This window comes from Pteronotus mesoamericanus, unplaced genomic scaffold (genome assembly GCF_021234165.1).
Source record: "Pteronotus mesoamericanus isolate MK-2021 breed Mesoamerican mustached bat unplaced genomic scaffold, CSHL_Meso_final contig_78, whole genome shotgun sequence".
Taxonomy (NCBI): Eukaryota; Metazoa; Chordata; class Mammalia; order Chiroptera; family Mormoopidae; genus Pteronotus; species Pteronotus mesoamericanus.
Window position 1 is genome coordinate 9801502 of NW_026555258.1, and position 17958 is coordinate 9819459.

The 17958-nt window shown below is 50.3% G+C and overlaps 1 protein-coding gene across 3 annotated transcripts in view; it reads right to left on the bottom strand.

Moving 5' to 3' along the window:
* Positions 1 to 297: 297 nt before the first annotated feature.
* Positions 298 to 17958, bottom strand: part of RABGAP1 (RAB GTPase activating protein 1) — a 143611-nt gene continuing 125950 nt past the window's right edge. For all 3 annotated transcript variants that reach the window (XM_054584410.1, XM_054584411.1, XM_054584412.1), the window contains 7 exons: positions 14351 to 14443; positions 13814 to 13924; positions 7172 to 7276; positions 6277 to 6360; positions 5535 to 5606; positions 3260 to 3457; positions 298 to 1990 (listed from right to left, as the gene is read on the bottom strand). In XM_054584410.1, coding sequence (XP_054440385.1) covers positions 1868 to 1990; positions 3260 to 3457; positions 5535 to 5606; positions 6277 to 6360; positions 7172 to 7276; positions 13814 to 13924; positions 14351 to 14443 — 786 coding nt within the window. In that variant the 3' untranslated portion in view covers positions 298 to 1867. The remainder of the gene's footprint in view (positions 1991 to 3259; positions 3458 to 5534; positions 5607 to 6276; positions 6361 to 7171; positions 7277 to 13813; positions 13925 to 14350; positions 14444 to 17958) is intronic.

Below are 17958 nucleotides of genomic sequence, written 5' to 3' on the forward strand. Positions count from 1 at the left end.
TTACGATGTCCCTAAACCTAAGCCTGGAACACACAAACAGTGCCTCACCCGTGACCATGCCGCAGAGCGCCCGATGAAGCATGGGCACCAGCCTCCCTGGGGACAGAGCCCCGCTGCGCACCCACGGCCCGGTCCTGCTCCGCTGCCTGCAGAGGGCCTGAGTGGAGGTGCCGCCAGAGGCTCGCAGCCGCCCCGTGTGACAGCACAGCGGCGGTCTTCTCTGACTGGTGGGGGCGGGGGGTGGGAGTGGGTAGGAGCACATAATGATAAGACTGGTTTTTACAAAGCAGTGCTGTTTGTACCAAAATATTTAATGAATATGCTGTTAAAATAAAACCAACAGAAGAAATAGTAATACAATTTTACTGGTTTATATTTCAGTTCATAAAGTTAACACACTGTAACTACCCTAACACAATGTCCACGCACCTAGTTTTAGATGGGCTTACAGCTGTTTTGGTAACTAAACAAGAAAGACACGAAGTGGTGGAGGGGATGGTGTGTGGAGTAGGGGCTGCCACTTGTTACCTCCCTGTCGTCACAGGTGACCTTGGCAAGTGTCAGTACCACCAACAGGAAAAGATACAAAACCACCCAAGTGTCTATGTACAAACCAGCGCCTCTTGTAACCAGCTCCCTCCACACCACACGAAGACAACAACGAACCATCTGCAAGACAGCCTGTTAGCACATCACTACATAAATTATAAATCTTAAAAAAAAAAAAAAGGTGCTAAAACCTGCATTCCGTAGTTTTGAAGTGAGAACTTGCAGCCCATGTGAACAGCGAGGTTTGCAGCCAGCCACACCGTGGGGAGGGCCCCAGCAGGCAGGGACACAGGCCGGCGTGGCGATGCTGACGTGTGTGCCACACGTCTACCCGGACACACAGCTCAGGGTCCTTCCTGTCGCTCACATGAGCTGTTGTGCGGAACACCTGGCGTCTGGAAGTGAGGGAGCTCTGCACAGCACTCCCAGCGGCAGGGAGGGGCGTGGAGCCCAGCAAACCTTGTGTGAAATCAAGTGCCCAAATAACCATATAATAAGGTTGTGCAGGTCAGTCCTAGTCTGGGACTCAAACACTGTCATTTGGGGCATTGGGAAAAGGTATTATATACATATATACACACATACACACATGACACATTGAGCAAAATAGGATGTCCCCACATTAAGATTAATCCAGTCTCACAGTCAGTCACCCGCCCCCGCCTTGTGAAGTCATTTTGGCAGCTAACACTAAAAAACAACAGGAACCATGAGAGTTGCATAGAATTGATCAGAAACATGAGTAATGCCAAACCAAAAACCTGTGTGTCGTATAGTTTAGCAAGACTAGGTGGCTTCAGCTGCAACCACGAAACCCTCCTATTTAAAACAAAGTGCTTCTCCACTATCTACCCGAGGACCCTCGGCTGGCGCTGATGCAGGAAGAGTTACTTGGGTTACTGATCCTCTGCCCCAACCCACCCCGCCACTATATATATATTTATATATATAATAAGACATCTATTAAAAAAATTAAAGGTTTAGGAAAAAACCAACAGCCTGAAAGGACCCCCGTCCGCCCACTGACAGTGTCAGCCCCGCCCGGGGCCAGGGAGCCCCGGGGGTCGCCCCAGGAGCGGTTCTGGGTGGGTGTGGCGCCGCCGGCCGGCTAGTGGGCCTGTTAGTGTCAGCAGTGAGGGGAGCCTCGCTCCGAGGCCCCCTGCTTCATGAGCTCTGGTCCAACGACCTACCAATATGTTTCTAGGAATCTGACTTAGGTACATTCTGGTCCTGGACATGTCACAGAATCACACATCTGGCCAAAGAAGGCAACAAAAGGTGTCGTGTTTTCTGACTGTGTCTGCAGGCCGCAGGTGTCTCAGCAAGTCTCTTTCCCTTGAACGCCAGTTGCTGTCTTTATGGAGCTCAGTGTTCGGTTGAACCATGTCTTCTTAGCTGCCTGCACCTCGTTCAGGGCGAGGCCCAAATGGTGCTCCAAGTCCTGCGAGAGGAAGGGAGACGACGTGAGGGCACTGCCTCCCCACAGCTGAGCCAAAACCAGAGTTCAGTCTGTTCACTCTTGAGAGGCCTCTGGAAATTCCCCCAGTCCCAAAATGGTACAGAAAGATCTGGAATGCCTCGAGCTGAGGAGCTTCCTAGTTCAGCCCTCCTCATTTCTTGCTCATCTCTTAAAACCATCCCCTCAATGAGCATCTCTCTCCCCTGCCTGCCCACTACACACCAGGCAGAGCTCTGCCCGAGCGGAGGCTGCATCACGGATTCCCAGAACGCACTTTTGAAGTTTCCACTCCCAAGCAGGGCATCTGAAATGTCAGTCTGGGCCTGCAGACCCTTCTAGCTCAGCACCCACTTACCCCTCTGCTTCCTGGGGCTCTGCGCTGGGCCAGCCCTCACCTCCCTCTGCGGCTCCACAGGCCGCCCTCTCCCCCAGGAATGCCCACCCTTCTTTCTCTTCCCAGCTGCAAGCCCTGTCCACTCTCCGACTGTTCTGGACAGGCCCGTCAGCCCAGTCTCAGCTCTGCACCCCCCGCATCTGGAACAGGGCCTGGCAAAGAACGGCCAGAGTCCAGTGAACGTGGATGATGCGGGGGGGCCAGGCCCAAACATTAGTCCTGAACTTGGTTCCCTGTGCTCAGCGCTGGTGCTGGAGGAACTAGCTACAGTTCCTTCATCAGGAATGGAGGCTCAGAGAAATTAGGTAATACGCCCAAAGTCACAAAGCTAGTTAAGTGACGGGAGTTGGAGCATAAAATCCAGCATTTATCAAGTCCCCGACACTGTGCTAAATAAGGCTTTCTGTGCATTATCTTCTTCAGTCCTCAGGGCAAACGATCAGCTAGGGACCCTCATCATCTCCACCTGCAGATGAAGAGCCGGAAGGGGAAAGAGGTTACTGACTAACCCCCAGGCTGAAGAGCCTGAGAGTACATCTGTGATTTCAAAGCACATCTCTCTGCTCCACCAAAAAGCTTCCAAGCTTGATGGACATATCTCATTACGAGAAAGGCCAATCCTTAGACTAGGCCAAATAGTACATAAACATCCACTGGTGAGGAACTAGTAATAGGCTTCTTCCCATGAGGGTCACACTCAAAGTTCAAAAGGGAAAAGAACCCCAACCCATAACGATCACTCCTGGTGCTTCCAGCCCCTACTGGAAACCCCTCCCACACGGGCCAGGGCCCACAGGAGCAGCCCTGGCCAGGGGCGGGGGGGGGGGGGGGGGGGGGGGGTGCGGTGAGGCCGGTACCTGTATCTTACACTCGGCCTCCACCAGCTGCAGCTTGGTCTGTGCCAGCTCCAGCTCCATCTCTCTCAGCTGGTTCTTGAGTGTCTCCTTCTCCTCATCTGTGTCCTCATCTACAGCTTCCTTAGCTGAGCTGCTGCCCTTCACGCGCCCTTCTTTGTTGAAAAACTCTCGGCAGCGCTCACAGTCATCCACTTTTTGCTGAAATTGAAGGTCAGATGTGAAGAGACAAGAAGAGAAACCGGCCCTTCAGAAGAGGTGAGTGTCCCCGTCCTGGGGAGCTGAGCGGCGGCGTCTCAGCAGGCCCCCGGCTCCTGAAAGCCTGCTCTCCGTGGGACCGGCGGGCCGCCTCCGGGAAGGGCCGCCTGGGGTTCTGCCCTGAAAGCGGCAGAGCCACTCTGACGTCCTGATCCAGTGATCTCACATCTAGGAACCTGGGCTCGAAAAGTGCAGCAGCAGTGACTAGCTAAGATTTAGGGACTAGGATTTTTGCTGCAGAATGAGAGGTAAGGAAAAAGGGATAAACTACCCAACTTCTGGGAGAAATTTAATACACTGTGCTGTGCTTATACAGGAAGTATGCAACCTCCATGAAGTTTCTGAGGAATTTTTCATAACGTGGTAAAATGGTAAATGTTGGGTGAACTAGGGCACAAAAATGTATTTATAGTACAGTTAAAATATATACCACAGTTCATCAAACTCTGACTGTAAAAAATGTCATCTTTATTTCTCCTTAAGAAAATATTCTGCCAACTAAACCACAAAAAGCCCAAAAGTTACAGAACACGCCCTAATTTCAGAGATATAAATGTGAAACAATGCATCTTAGAATGAATGAAATTTTCTGTTAAACAGAGAACAGAGACTGAAAGAATACACACCAAAGCGTTAACTATGGCGAGGGCACCATGTGATCTCACCTGTAAGTGGGACTTAATCAACAAAACAAACAAGCAAGAAAAATATAACCAGCAACACTGAAAGAAAAAACGAACTGACAGTAACCAGAGAGGGTGGGGAAACAAGGAAAAGAAGGGGAAGGGTCAAGTGAAGGAACATGTGTAAAGGACCCAGAGACCAAGCCCAAGTGGGGAAGGATGGAGGGTGGGAGGTGGGGGTGGGTGGGGCAGGGGAAAGTGTTGGTGGGAAAATGGAGACAAATGTATTTGAACAATGAAAAAAAATTTTAAGTAACAAACAATGGTGATGTTATCTGTGGGTAACAAGAGTATGTGGGTTTTCTTATTATTTTTTTTAATCCTCACCTGAGGATATTTTATTATTGATTCTGGAGAAACAGGGAGAGGGGGACGTGGGGGGAAGGCAGTAAGGAAGTAGGGGGAGGGGGAAATGGGGGGAGGAAGGAAGCGGGGAGAGAGACAGAGAGAGATGGAGATGGAGACATCAATCCGTTGTCTCCTGCATGTGCCCTGACCAGGGATCCAAAATGTTGCGGGACGGTGTCCTAACCAACTGAGCCACCCAGCCAGGGCTTATTTACTCCTATTTCCCAAATGTTCTGCAATGAGTATTATTAGTTTTAGAATCAGCAAATAAATTATATTTAACAAACAGCGACTGCTGATTAAACACTCCTCATGACAGGGCCGGTGCCATCTTGCTCTAGGTAAAACGCTGATCTGCGCAAACATGGCCGCGAACACAGAACTCTCCCACCTTCCTGCCCACTGAGCTGTAAATATTTAGAAAAGCATCTTTCAGTAAATGACTCACCTTAGTAAAATTGGTAAGTTCTGTAATACAAGTACAGATTAAAGAAAGAAAGCGCCAAGTTACTAAAGTCCCCAAATTGGAAACAACAGCACATTAGATCTCACAGCAGAAGGATCTGGGCTCGGAAGGGCGTGTCCTCACTCTACACACCACGGCGGGAGTGACAAGTCACACCACAGGGTCCTCTGTACCCACCTCAGGCAAGGTCCACAACTCAGACTCCTGTGCTTCACAGCACTTACTCCCCATGTGACAACACCTGGAAACCTGGTGGCGCTTGTTTGGTTCACGAACTATCCAGAGGAGGACGCTATACACATCTATAAGAACAAGGCCCTTGTATTTTGAGACCTTGGGTCTCATCTGTGTCCCCTCCAGAGGAAAGAGGCATGTCAGTTAGTGAGCAAGGCTGCAACCGTTGCCTGGGCTGGTACTCCAAAACTCAAAGTCCTCCCCAGCCCCCACCAAAATCTGTTGTGCTGGTTACAGCCATAAACTGAACTAGGTGCTCTACAAATTTCTTCGGTAAAGGAAGACTTACCCGAATTTTCTCAATTTCCACTTTATTAGCGGTCTGCTGCTTCTCCAGTCTTTCACTCAACTGAGAACAAATCTACAGAAACAAACAGTGTCTTGAGCAGTGTCACCACCTGCACCCTGGGGGACAGGGGTGAGTTCTGTGGTGGCAGCTGGACGGCGACATGCGGGGTGAAGATGGCCCCCAGCGGCTGCTACTGCTCGGGGACACTGAGGGCTGCGGGCGAGCTGGGGATCCTTGGGCCGTGCCACCTCGGGCCGCGCCACCTCTGATAGGTTGCAGGAACCTATCAGCGCCACACTTGGTGGACACCGGTTTCCAAACACCGGCGGATTCGCGCGCTAGCGCGGGATCCCAGTGCAGAAAGGGACAAGACCAACCCAGTTATGTCCTTAAAATGCGGACAGCCAGGGAGAGCGCTGCATCTGCATCCCGTGACCACACAGGACCACAAGGCCACGGCGCGAATTTGAGATGCTCCCAGGAACACAGTGTGGCTTCTCTTGAGTGCCTGCGTGCCTGCCGGGCTCTCACTATGCCTGGTGCTCTACCAGCACGACCTGAGGCCGTGGTGATTTCCCTTATCCTACAGTGAGAACCAGCGAGGTGACTAGTCCAGGGCAGTGAGGGGACTTGTCAGTGCTGGCGGCAGAGCTGGAAGCTCCCGGGCGAGGAGGGGGTACATGTCACACGGACACGCAGGGCTGCGGGGGAGCACAGGCCATGCTGGGCTGCACAGACCCACCTGCTTGTAGTCACCGATGATAGAGCTGTTTTTTTTAATCTCAGATTCTGCCTTGTCGAGTTCCCGTCGACACATTTCCTTTAACTGCATACATTAAAAAAACAGAAAATGTTTTAAGGGATATATAAAAGGCTTTCCAAAAAGTGCCTCACCTAACTCTGGAAGAGCTCCGATTCACCCCCCTCTTCCTTCCCTCTTGGCAGCACTAACCCCGGCTCTTGATGCCAGGAGAGGGAGAGACAGTCAAAACTTCCAGAAACACCCACCCCCACTCGGGACCGGGCTCTTGTTGCAAGTGCCTCCCTGCCTGTGCACAGCCCAGCCTGCGGGCCCATTGAAGACGCAGCACCAGCCGAACTCACTGAGGACGCGGCTTCCTCAGGAACTGGCCTCAGGTCGGTGTAGACAGTGCCCTGCGGGCTCGCACCTCAGGCAGCCCTGACTGAGGCCGAGGGAGCTACCTCTGTGGACAAGTCAGGGGAGTGGGAGGGGACTGCCCCAAAGCCCTTCCTGTGGCTGCATCTGTGCCCCAGTTGCTGCAGAGCTGGCTCCCGCGGGCCTGCCAGCGTCTGCTCTGGGGGCATGTCAGCGACAGGCCGGGAAGAGCCGAGCCAGGCATTTCTGGCCTGCTTTCCTTCTGCAGAAATGCTAGCCCTATCCTTTGTCACACTCGGATGCTGACACACAGGAATTTCTCCTGCCCCAACCAAAGGCAGTCTGTGCCCCACTGTCGCTGCCTACGCTTTAATTATTAAGAGCCGTTATCTTTACACAGTCGATAAAAGAGCCTCTGGAGAGAAACGGGAGCCAGCTGCCACTGGGCTCGCCAGTGCCAACTGCTGGGCGTCTGCATGGCACAGGGGGCCTGGCCTGGGCGCGGAGGAAGCTCCCTTACCTGGGCGGACTCCTCCTCCAGCCGCCTCTTCTCCTCTTCTGCATCGATCAGCTTCTGTTTGGTCATAAGCAGCTCCTTATTCAGTGCATCTGCCTTTTCCTCAGCCTGAAACATTTACGAGGTGCTGTTACCAAACAAGAATCGAGAACCGGAAGGGGCATGAATCACGCAGCACAATCCCATTTTAAGATGAAAGGGAAGCGGTGATCCAGTGAGGAGAAACAATACGCCCCAGCTCCCATGGAGACCAGACTCGTGCCCAAGGGCCTGGCCCAGCGTCTGGCCCGGAGGAAGTGCAGGGCAGTGGTTAGGAGCACGGCCCCTGGCACCAGACAGCGTGGGCCCCACTCCCATCGCTCCCTGGTCCCGTGCCACTGGCCAAGGCCCCGGGAGCCTGTCAGAGCCTCGGGCCCTGCCCCTGAGGAGCACCGCGAGGCCAGGCCTCAGCCTGGTGCCTGGCACAGGGGACGCTCAGCAAAACATTGACACTAGTCATAAATGCTGGTTTTCTTCCTCCAAACTCTTAGGATTTTCTCTACTTCATCAAACAAGGTCTACAGGAAAGGGGCCACTCTGATTTTATTACGTGATTCGGCCTTCCTCCACCCCAGTGTTTTCCTAAAGCGTGCAAAGGTCTGGAGGGCAGACCTGCGCATGAGGGTCCGAGTGAGAACAGTATGGGCCCCTGACACGGGACAGCTCCAGGGTCACGGCAGGACGAGCGACCGCAGCACGGTAGAGGCAGTCCAGGAAACGGGGTGGTGGCTCCCAGGCACAGAGCACTGGACACAGACGGTCTCGGCAGGCCCCTCATGCACAACCGCCTTTCACAGGGAGTGGAGGTTTCCCTGAAGGGACACCCAGCTGACGCAGTGGAGCTAAGCCCTGTGCTCTCCCCGGGGCCACGGGTCCTCTGAAGTATCTTTTTTGGGGGGACCAGGTTCCAGAGGGCTGGGCCTTAGATGGAGAACTGAGAGTGGCAGGACAGGAAAACTCCAAAGGCCACTAATTACTGGCAAACTGTCACGCGTGCAATGAAACAGGGTCCCACAGATACGGCCTGTCCTTTCTGAGGGGTGGCTTATCATCTCCCCAGTCCCCAGGAGAGATCAAAAGGGAAGTGAGAAACAACAGGAAATAACTAGCGAGGAGAATGAAGCCCTGTTAAAGATCCTGTTTTACTTAAATCAAGAGAACGACCTATTACCTCTCCCTTCCCTCCCTTGGACGCCGTTCGTGTCTCCTGGGCAGACTGCTGTTCTCCCATTTACCAGTGGTCACCGCCGCGGGAGATGGCGAAGACGCTAAGGCCGACTCTCGGAAGCATGGGCCAGCCAGGCCAGGGACTCTTGCAGTGCAAGTCTTCCCGGCCCATCCGGACTCCCCGCGCGCTCACGGTGCGCAGCCCGGCCAGAATCCAAAAGCAGGTGGCCTGACGCCACGCCCCGCACTGGCGCTGTCACTCCAAGCGCTGCCCTCGCCCCCGGGAACGGGCACAGGGACCCTGGGCCGGCCCAGCGAGGGCCTGCTGACGGCGGGCACCGCATGCTGCACGGTCTGCTCCCGGTGCATGAGCATGAGGGCAGAATGGCCAGTGCTGAGCGTAACTCCAGGCTTCCACTTCTGGTCACAAAGGACTAACAGGGACCAGATTTACAGCCCCCCCCCCCGCCCCCCAGCCGACCCCACTGTAAACAAAAAGCTGGGCAGAATGTATGAAACTACTGTTTTCAGACCCTGGAAGTTAGTATACATAATTAAGAGAAAGAAAACAAACAAGGTGAGCCCTACTGCCAGCTTGGGAGATGCACAATGGGAGACATCCTCACTGCTGCCTCAGTGAGTGACAGAACGAGAGGAGGGAAAACCAGAGTCCAGGGAAGATCTGACAACACTCAACCAACTGGGCTGAACCGACGTTTATAGAACATTCCAATCACTAGCAACTCACACACGCAGCACTTTCCAGGTACATGTGCAAAAATTCACCCAAAGAGACCCAATAGTAGGCCTTAAAATAAGCATATGGTCTAAAATGATTAAAATCAGAGAGAAAATACACTCTAATCACAACTGAATATATCAGAAATCAACCAGAAAAATCCCTAATAGTTGAAAACTAAACAATGCACTGCTAATTCACACATAGGTCAAAGAAGAAATCACAAGAACTAAATAAAAATAAAAACACAGCATATCAGAATATGGGATGCAGCTGAAACAATGCTTCAGGGAGACTTATAACTTAATGCTAATTGTAGAAAAGAAGAATGGTCCAAAATCAATGTTCAAGCTTCCTCTTTAAGAAGCTAGAAAAAGCAAATAAAAAATAAAGTAAAATGAAATAATAAATAATAGAAATCAATAAAACCAAAAAAAAAAAAAAATCAATGAAACCAAAAGCTGGGTTTTGGAGAGATAAAAACAACTGATAAACTCCTAGTAGTTAGACTGATTAAGGAAAAAAAGAAAAAGGACACAAATTATCAGGAATGAAAGGGAGGACATCGCGACAGGTCCTTCAAACATTAAAAGAATAAGGAAATATCAGTGACTCCATGCCTCCACATTTGACAACTAAAAAGAAATGAATAAATTACTGGAAAGACACAAGTTATTAAAATAGATACATGAAGAATTAGAAAATTTGAATAACACCACATGAGAAAATAAAATGAAAAAACTTGTGGAAAATTATTCATAATTAAATAATTTCCTAAGAGAAGTCCAGGCCCATGTGGCTTCATTTGGGAATTAAATAAAAGATTTAATCAAGAAACAATTCTCCATAAAGTACTTAATAGGAGGGAACACTTTCCAGTTCATTATCCTGATATTAAAACTAGACAAACTATTATAGAAACTCTAGACAAATATTCCTAATAAACATGAAAGTCTTTAATATAAACAGAAGTCTTTAATAAAAAAATAGAAACTCCACATTTCGTAGGAATGCAAGGGTAGTTTACACTGAAAAATCAATTTATTTTTATTATATTAACAGAATTAGGAAAAAGAGCAAATAATCACCTCAATAGATACAGGAAGAATATCTGAAAACTCTCAGCCAAGAGTAAGAAAAAGGAGAACTTTCTCAGCCCAACCTATGAAAAAGCTACAGCGAACACGTGCGAAACGGCGGAGAGGCCACTCGCCGTTCGACACTGCTCTGAAGGTCCTAGTCAAGGGCAGGAAGACAAGGGAAAAAGGGATAAAGACTTGAAGTAAAACTGTCTTTATTCAGAGATGATATGATTGTGTATGTGGAAAATCCTAAGATGTATGTCAAAAAGCTACTAGAGTAAGTGATTTTATTAGTGAAGTCATAGGACACAAGGTCATAAACTCAACTGTATTCCTAAAAATCAGCAATAAAGGATTAGAAAATGCAATTAAAAAACCAATATGCCCTTTACAATAGATTAAAATTATATACAAATTTTGTAAACTGAAAACTAAAAAAAAAAAGTAAAATTGAAAATAACCTAAATAAGGGGAAATGTAACATATTCATAGATTGGAAAGTTCAACTATTGTTCAGATGTTCATTCTCCCCAAGTTGCTTTATAGAAGCAACCCCACTCAATATCCCAGAAGGCTTTTATTTCTAGAAGTTGACAGACTAATTCTAGTATTTATAGAGAAATGCAAATGATTTAAAATAGGCAAACTATTTTTTGAAAAGAACCAAATTGGAGGGCTCACATGACCTGAGTTTTAAGAGTGTACGGCTCCAGCAATTAAGGCTGTGGTTCGGGCGTAAGGGCGCACATGCATCAAAGGAGCAGATGCAGAACTGAGGAGACCCTTGTGCACAGGGACAACTGATTTTTGATAAAGAGGCCTAAGCAATTCAATGGGTAAAGTTTAGTAACCTTCCCAGGGTCACAGAAGGATAAGCAGAGGGGCGCACGTCCCAGTGCGGGCGGGGGACTCTGCCAGGGCCCCATGCTCCTGCGGAGCGCCAACCAGATTCCCCCGCCAGGCACGTGCCCGGCAGCCCTGGGCGGGGCCCCTGCACACGTTCTCTTGCAGCTGGACGTTCTCAACAGCTGCTGTGCAGAGGAAGAAAAGTGACAGCTGAGGAGTAACACAAGGGATGTGAAATTGATGGGAAATACAAAGAGGATTCTGGAAACCTTATAAGCCACATACCAGAGCTTTTTTCTGGGTTGCAGAAAGGGAAGAGTTGAAAGGAATGATGTTCTTTCAATAAAGTGAGTCCCTGAAGTAAAAAAAAAAAAAAAACGGTGAGAGGACTTCACAACCTGATTTTCAGTAATGACTGAAAAAAGAAAACTAAGACAAGAACTTGGAAAGGGGCTGACCGTTGAGTGTGGGGAAGGTCTATCCTCACAGCACTGTGGATGGCCCGAGGAGGGGACCCCAGGCCGTGAGCTTCGGTGTCAGACCTTCTGGGTTCCGGTCTGAAGGCTCTGCCGCTAACAGTGTTTTGCCTCAAGTTTCCTCATCAGTATGAAGGGGAATCATAATTGTACCCCTCATACAATATGGATTATTTTGAAGATTTGATAAGATGGTAAATACAAAGCACTCAGAGCAATGCCTAGTCATTGGTTCTCAAGAAACGTCAGCTGTTATGTGACAGTATCACTGGTCCTCCTGGACTCATGTTTCTGACGTAGTTTTGACACTGAATCACACACAGCTCCTTGTTCCACATTTCTTTTGGAGACAGTGTGGCACTGGAGAAAAAGCCTGCGCTGGGTTAGACTCCTGGCTCTGCTTCTTCCTGGGGGCCTTCCTCTCCCTGAGTCTCAAGTTTTCCTGATTGTTAAAAATCCTCATCCATCAGTGGGGCTCACTTACCATCCTTACAAGGCTGAGGTAAAGATAAGGGTATCAGAGTTTAGCCGAGTGCTTATTAGCACAGCGCCCACACACAGATCCTCAGGGAACAGAAACCCATGCTATCTTTACTTGTCCTCACTTCCGGTGTCAGGAATGTAACCTAGTTCTCTGACTGCTATGTCCGGATGAGACAACCTGAAACAGGGTTCACACTACCTGGGGTTGGGCTCCGGGAGCAGGGGACGTCGAGACATAGCGATGGCAGCTCAAAATCCACCTGGGATTTTAGCGTTGTCTCCCAACATAGGTCACTGTAGAACACACAACTCCCGTCCGGGACTCACTGTCTGCCGCCCCCCTTTGGCGTGGTCGGCAGCCGCTGCGGGCCGTTGCCAGCAGCCCCGAGGCCCTGCCTCAGCAGCCCCCCGCTCGGTGAGCCCCGGGCGCCTCCACTCACTTGGCAGGGTGCCCGACGGGGAGGGAGCGATTCATCTGGGCCATGGGGAGGGACCGCGCCCCTGGTGAACAGGCCAGGGGAACCTAAAGCGCTGAGGTCGTCAGGTTCTCGTTCCTGTGGGCTCATGACCTTGAAATGCCTTCCCTGCAGAAACTGGAAGGAGCCTTGCCAGCCTTGCGTGGCTGTTTGTAGCTGACAAGAGACAAGCAGAGGGACTGACATCGTCCATGCCTGGTATTATTTTTGGGGGGCTGGGGGCTTTTCACAGCCACCAAATCGTGTAATTCTCACTGTACCCTGGAACCTGGCATTTATTGTGCATCCCCTCCCCAACATTTTTCTCTACTTGAAAGTAGAGTAGTTGTTATCAGAATCCAGGCCTGTTTAAAATTTTGTATTCCACTATTCTATTTCTCAAGAGGAGTAAGAACCAGTAGTGCACAGTATTTCCACGCCCCCCGGTGCGTATCAAGGGCCTTGCGAGGGTCACAGACCCTACAGGGTGCACTGTACCATCCGAGTCTCCTATAAACCCTCAACAGCCTGGGCCTATTTCTAGAACCTCAGGAAACCAATGAGCAGAAAAGTAATCTTAGGAGCCTGACAGGGAATCTACGTCAGGTGCCGGCCAACTGCGGCCCATGCGCCAAATCTCCCAGTTCTCACAGATGGGGTTCGGGCGGGTCACAGCCACGCTCACTCGTTTCCTCACTGTCTGTGGCCAATTCCACACCAGCGGCAGTTAGACAGTCACGAAAGAGACCGTGTGGCTCACAAAGACTAAAATACTTACTAGCTCTCCCTCTACAGAGGGAGTTTGCCAACCTCTGACCCAAACGATGAGTGAGAGACTACACGTCTAAGGGATGCCGAGGTATAGAAAATGGACACCCCCGCCAGGAAAAGCCGCCACCTGCAATGTTTTAGGATCAGGAGAAGCAAAGAAAAATAGCACATCTGCCAACAGAAATTACGGACGAAATCAAACTTCTTTGGCACTGAGCTTTCTTACGGTCGGCAGCGCTCAGCCACCAAGCACAGAGTATGCAAGATAACAAAATCTCTTGTTTTAGGGGGAGGTTAATAAAGTCCTAGTGATTAAATGCTACTGCCAACTGTGACACATGAGAATCAGCCAGATGGTCCCTCAATCAGGCAATGCTTAGAAAGAAGTTCGAGGACTGTGTGTCTAAGGAGCGAAGGGCGCCTTCGCTTATCCCTGAAGGAAAGAAAGGAAGAAGGCAGGCCGACAATATCCAGTCCAAGGCAGGGAACTAAGCAGAATAAACAGCACTAAATGTCAAGGACATCCTGTGATTATGGGGGAGGTAGGGTACTGAACACAATGTTTCCCTCCGGAGGGTCACACTCACGTTATCCAGGTCCTTTCGCAGCGCGATCTTGCTGGTCACCAGCTCATGGGCTAAGTCATCATTTTCCTGTTCCAGCCTCATGTTTGCTTCTTGTAGACGCCTATTCTCCCGCTGAAGGGTTAAAAGGGACCAGTTAGACACACATAAAAATCAAATGAAAAGGAAAATTTCTCAGGGCTAACCCTCAACACTACTTCCTGAGTCCTATGGAAATTGTGGGAGACATGGCTGGTCCTAATGGGCTACCAATCAATAACTTATTTTCTATGTTCATCGAGAAATGCTTAACTGATTCAAGTGACCCTGCAAAAGCGGCTATGTCTTATTAGCTGTGCCAAAAGGCCACGGCACTGTAACATACCAGACATCTGGTTTGAAGCAAAACAAACTTGTTTCTTTCATTTGCAAACTCAAATTGAAACTTGAACCAAAAGCAGTGGAACTGAAGTTTAAAAATAACTCCACAAAGCTGCTACAGGCACAGTTACGTGAAAGGCTGAAAGCTCTTTGCAGATCGTCGGCTGCAAGCAAACGAACCTCAAATCGCTCGATGGGGTCCTCCTGCTGCGCCTGCTGCTCCCTCATGGTGTGATACTCCTTTTCATATTTTTTCAACTTCTTCTGACTAATCTGTAGGGCAAATCAGAGCACATATTAAAAAGTATCAGCAAGTGGTGGGTGGTTCAGGGTAGAGACTGGGGTGTCCCCAGTCACTATGGAAGTACTGTTGCCCATTTTGGGAGGGAAATCATCAGAGGGGGGCATAGCCCGGGACCCAAAATTCTTAGTGACTACTGTGTCCAGGGTCGTGTTGCAGACAGTGAGTTCCTAAGGTTTTCACTAACAATGTCAGAAGGAGCAACCACAGACAGCTCCTCCCACCTGAGTTCTGAGTCTTACTGTCCCTCATCATCATCACCGTCACCCTTTTATTTCGCGCGTGCCAGCCCTGCTGCAAGGTGCTTCACATCTCTGACCACATGCCACCTCTACAAGTATGGCATTCCCGTCCTCATTCTATACACAGGTTAACTGAGGTACAAGGAGGTTATGTAACTTGACCAGGGTCCCTCTGGGCCTGGCAGGCCTGGGATTTGAACCCAGGGAGCTAGACTACACCCAAGGTCCCAGCTGCAGCCACCTTGCTCTCCTACCACCTACCACCGCTCCTCTCTACCAGCTCCTTCTGTGCCGCTTTCAAACAGGCACAACCCCCTCTGCCCTCGGCACACAGCTCTGCTGCCGCCTATTAGGCTGCTCTTCCGCTTCGTCCCACCTCTGCCCTCTTCCTCTCAAGCCGCTTCTCACCAACAACCACTGCGAGCCACAGGTCTATACCTTTGACTTCCGTTGCTTTGTGCCTCTCTTCAGTCTCTCTGATCAGGCTTTTGCTCTGACTACTCTATAGAAAGTACCGTCTAATGTGACCGACCCACTCCCCTTCTCTTTAGGAAATAGCCCTTTCTTGGCTCTCCTTCTCCCTAACAGGTCATTCCCCCTCTTTTACTGGTTGGCTCTCCTTCAGTCTGGACCATAACCAAGGGCATCCTTTCAAGATGCAACTCTTCGCCTTTTGTTTGATTCCTTCCTCTCAATCACTAACTCAACCTCTTGGGTTGTTTTTAAATTACATTCTTAATAATTAAGAAATACAAACCTGATAAAACAGGTATGTGCAACTTAAGGAATGAATACAAAGCTAATGCTTTTCCCTTCCCAAAGCTTCAACCACCAGCACTACACTGACACTCAAACTTTAGCTGCCAGTTGTGGGTGACTAAGGAACCCCGAGCTAGTCCACTCCAACTTTGCTGCACAGATGAAGAAACCGAGACCTCAAGGGCACGGGATGGGCTCCAGTCCGCGGTGCCACCGATGCTCTGTCCCATCGTTCCCTTCCCATCCCAGGCTCTGGGGATACCTGTCCTCCTCGGGATGTTTCTAGGTCTGCTTCAACCGGAGCCAATTTCTGGGGTGTGGCTGCCGCCCAACAGGAGGCGGCCCAGCGCACGGCCCAGCGCACAGCACCGCGCCCTGGCTGCCGCCTACAGCAACGCCTACGCCTACCGGACGGCAGGGGTGAGGCCACAGGCGGCAGCATGACACCTTCCCACACAGACCTTCTGCGGTTAAAGGCTAGCGCGGGGAGGTGGGGGGGACACGATGTTTATTGTGTATGTGATGCACAAAGAAAGCACCTATATAAAACATCTGTGTGATCAGCACATTTATAAGCAATCCTCACAGATCCCTCGTAGAGGAAGAGAAACTAAATGAGGTTTGTGGGAGGCAAGCACAGACCAGGTATGCGACAAAGGCGGCAGCGGGTGTGAGGACCCCTTAGTGCTCTACCAAAAAAATAAATAAAGGAAAAAATAACAGCACTAACACCAAATCCTACAAAGCAGTCTCACAAATCTTTAGGGCTCTCCCACTTTTAATTCTCATACTAGGGTGAGAATTAACATTTTTTCCCCTATAAACATACATTTAAAAAGGCTAATTGTAAAATAATCTCTTCTACCTTTCATTATCCCTTATTATAAATGCTTCATTCTCACAGCAAAAGGGCTGATTCTCCTCAGCGCTGTAACAGCTCTTCATGTGTAACGGGCACCTGATAAATGCCAGGCCCTTTACATTTGGTTACCACACTTGGGTTCTGAGATTTCTGTGATAGGATGTGGGTATTTCTTTATGTGTTTCTCATGTTTTCCAACGGTTCTGCATTGAGCGTAAATTATTTGTGTAATTATGTAAACAAAGCCGGCCCTGTTAAAACGAGCCCTCGCCGGTTCCGGGTTCCGGGCCCTCCAGGGCAGGCTCCGCTCGCTTCTCTCCGTGCGGGTCCCCACTGCGCCCCGGGTCAGCTCACAGCCGCCCCTGCCGTCTTTACCGGCGCGGCCTCCTTCCCATTTCTCACTGGTTCTCGTCTCTTACCCCCTTCCTCCCCTAAACTCCTCCCCCTATCCCCATCACAAACAAAAAATAAATAAAAACAACAACGCTTATAACGGGCTTGCAACAGAGCCTGACTTTGGGTGTGGGGAGCTGCGTACTAGAGCTGACTAGCTCAGGCTGCCTGAGGCCCAGGCCCCACGAGAGAGACTGACGCCCAACACCCGCGTGGGGCACCGAGAGGCACCGCAGGAAAGCACCAACCCAAACCTCCACATGGGGGCGCACCCCGGGAGAGCAGCGCCTGCCTCTCAGCCTGCCCGCCCCGTCATCAGTCATCAATGCCCCCCAGTCAGACAGCCTCTCCTCTGTCACTGTCCCTGCCCAAGCGCACAGAGTGCCCAGGAGCGCTAACGGACACCGACCATTCCTCACGCCACCCTTTCCAAGTGAACGCACACTGCAAGCCTGGTCCCTCTGCCTGGACGAGCCCACGCCCTGTTCACCTCTCAGATCAGAGCCCCAGTGTCACTTCGGTGGGAGCCCTCCCCTGACACCTTCCCTCTATGAGGCCAGGTCTTCCGTTGTATATTCTCACAGCGTCAGGGCAATTCCCCCATGGCACCTGTCCCAGTCCACAATTACTTATGTATGTGCTTACTCAACTGCCTGTCTTACCGCCAGACAGCAGGCCTCACCTCCAGCGCCCAGCTCAATGTCTGGAGCACCATCGGGACTCCATAATCAGATGTGGAACAAATCAAAGCCAGGCCTTCCTTTTAAACTAATCAGGATGCAGATGGGGCATTTATTTACCCAACTGTTGGGCATGGCTGTGAGTAGTGTATTTTGCTCATACACTAGTATACAAAGATGAAGAGGTCAAAATATGCAAAGTCCACAGGGCAGGAACTCTCATCCACATGAAGCTCCCACTGCCTTGCCGCGTAAGCATGGAAACACGAAGTGAGCAGACACACAGCCCCCATGCGTCAAGCGCCAGGGTCACCTCATCTGGGCCGTACTCCAAGGACATCGTAGCTGCCCCCAGGAAGTCGGGCAGCTGGGGAGTGGGCCCACAGCCCTGGATCACGCCCACCGCTGGCTTACCTCTGTCACAGACTGTGGAAATCACAGCCGCACACACAGTGAGTGGCATTTTTTGCCCTCAGAGAAGATTATATTTGAAATTTTTTGTTTAAATGTACTTTGTTGGAAAAAATATTCTAATAGTTTCCTGGGATAAG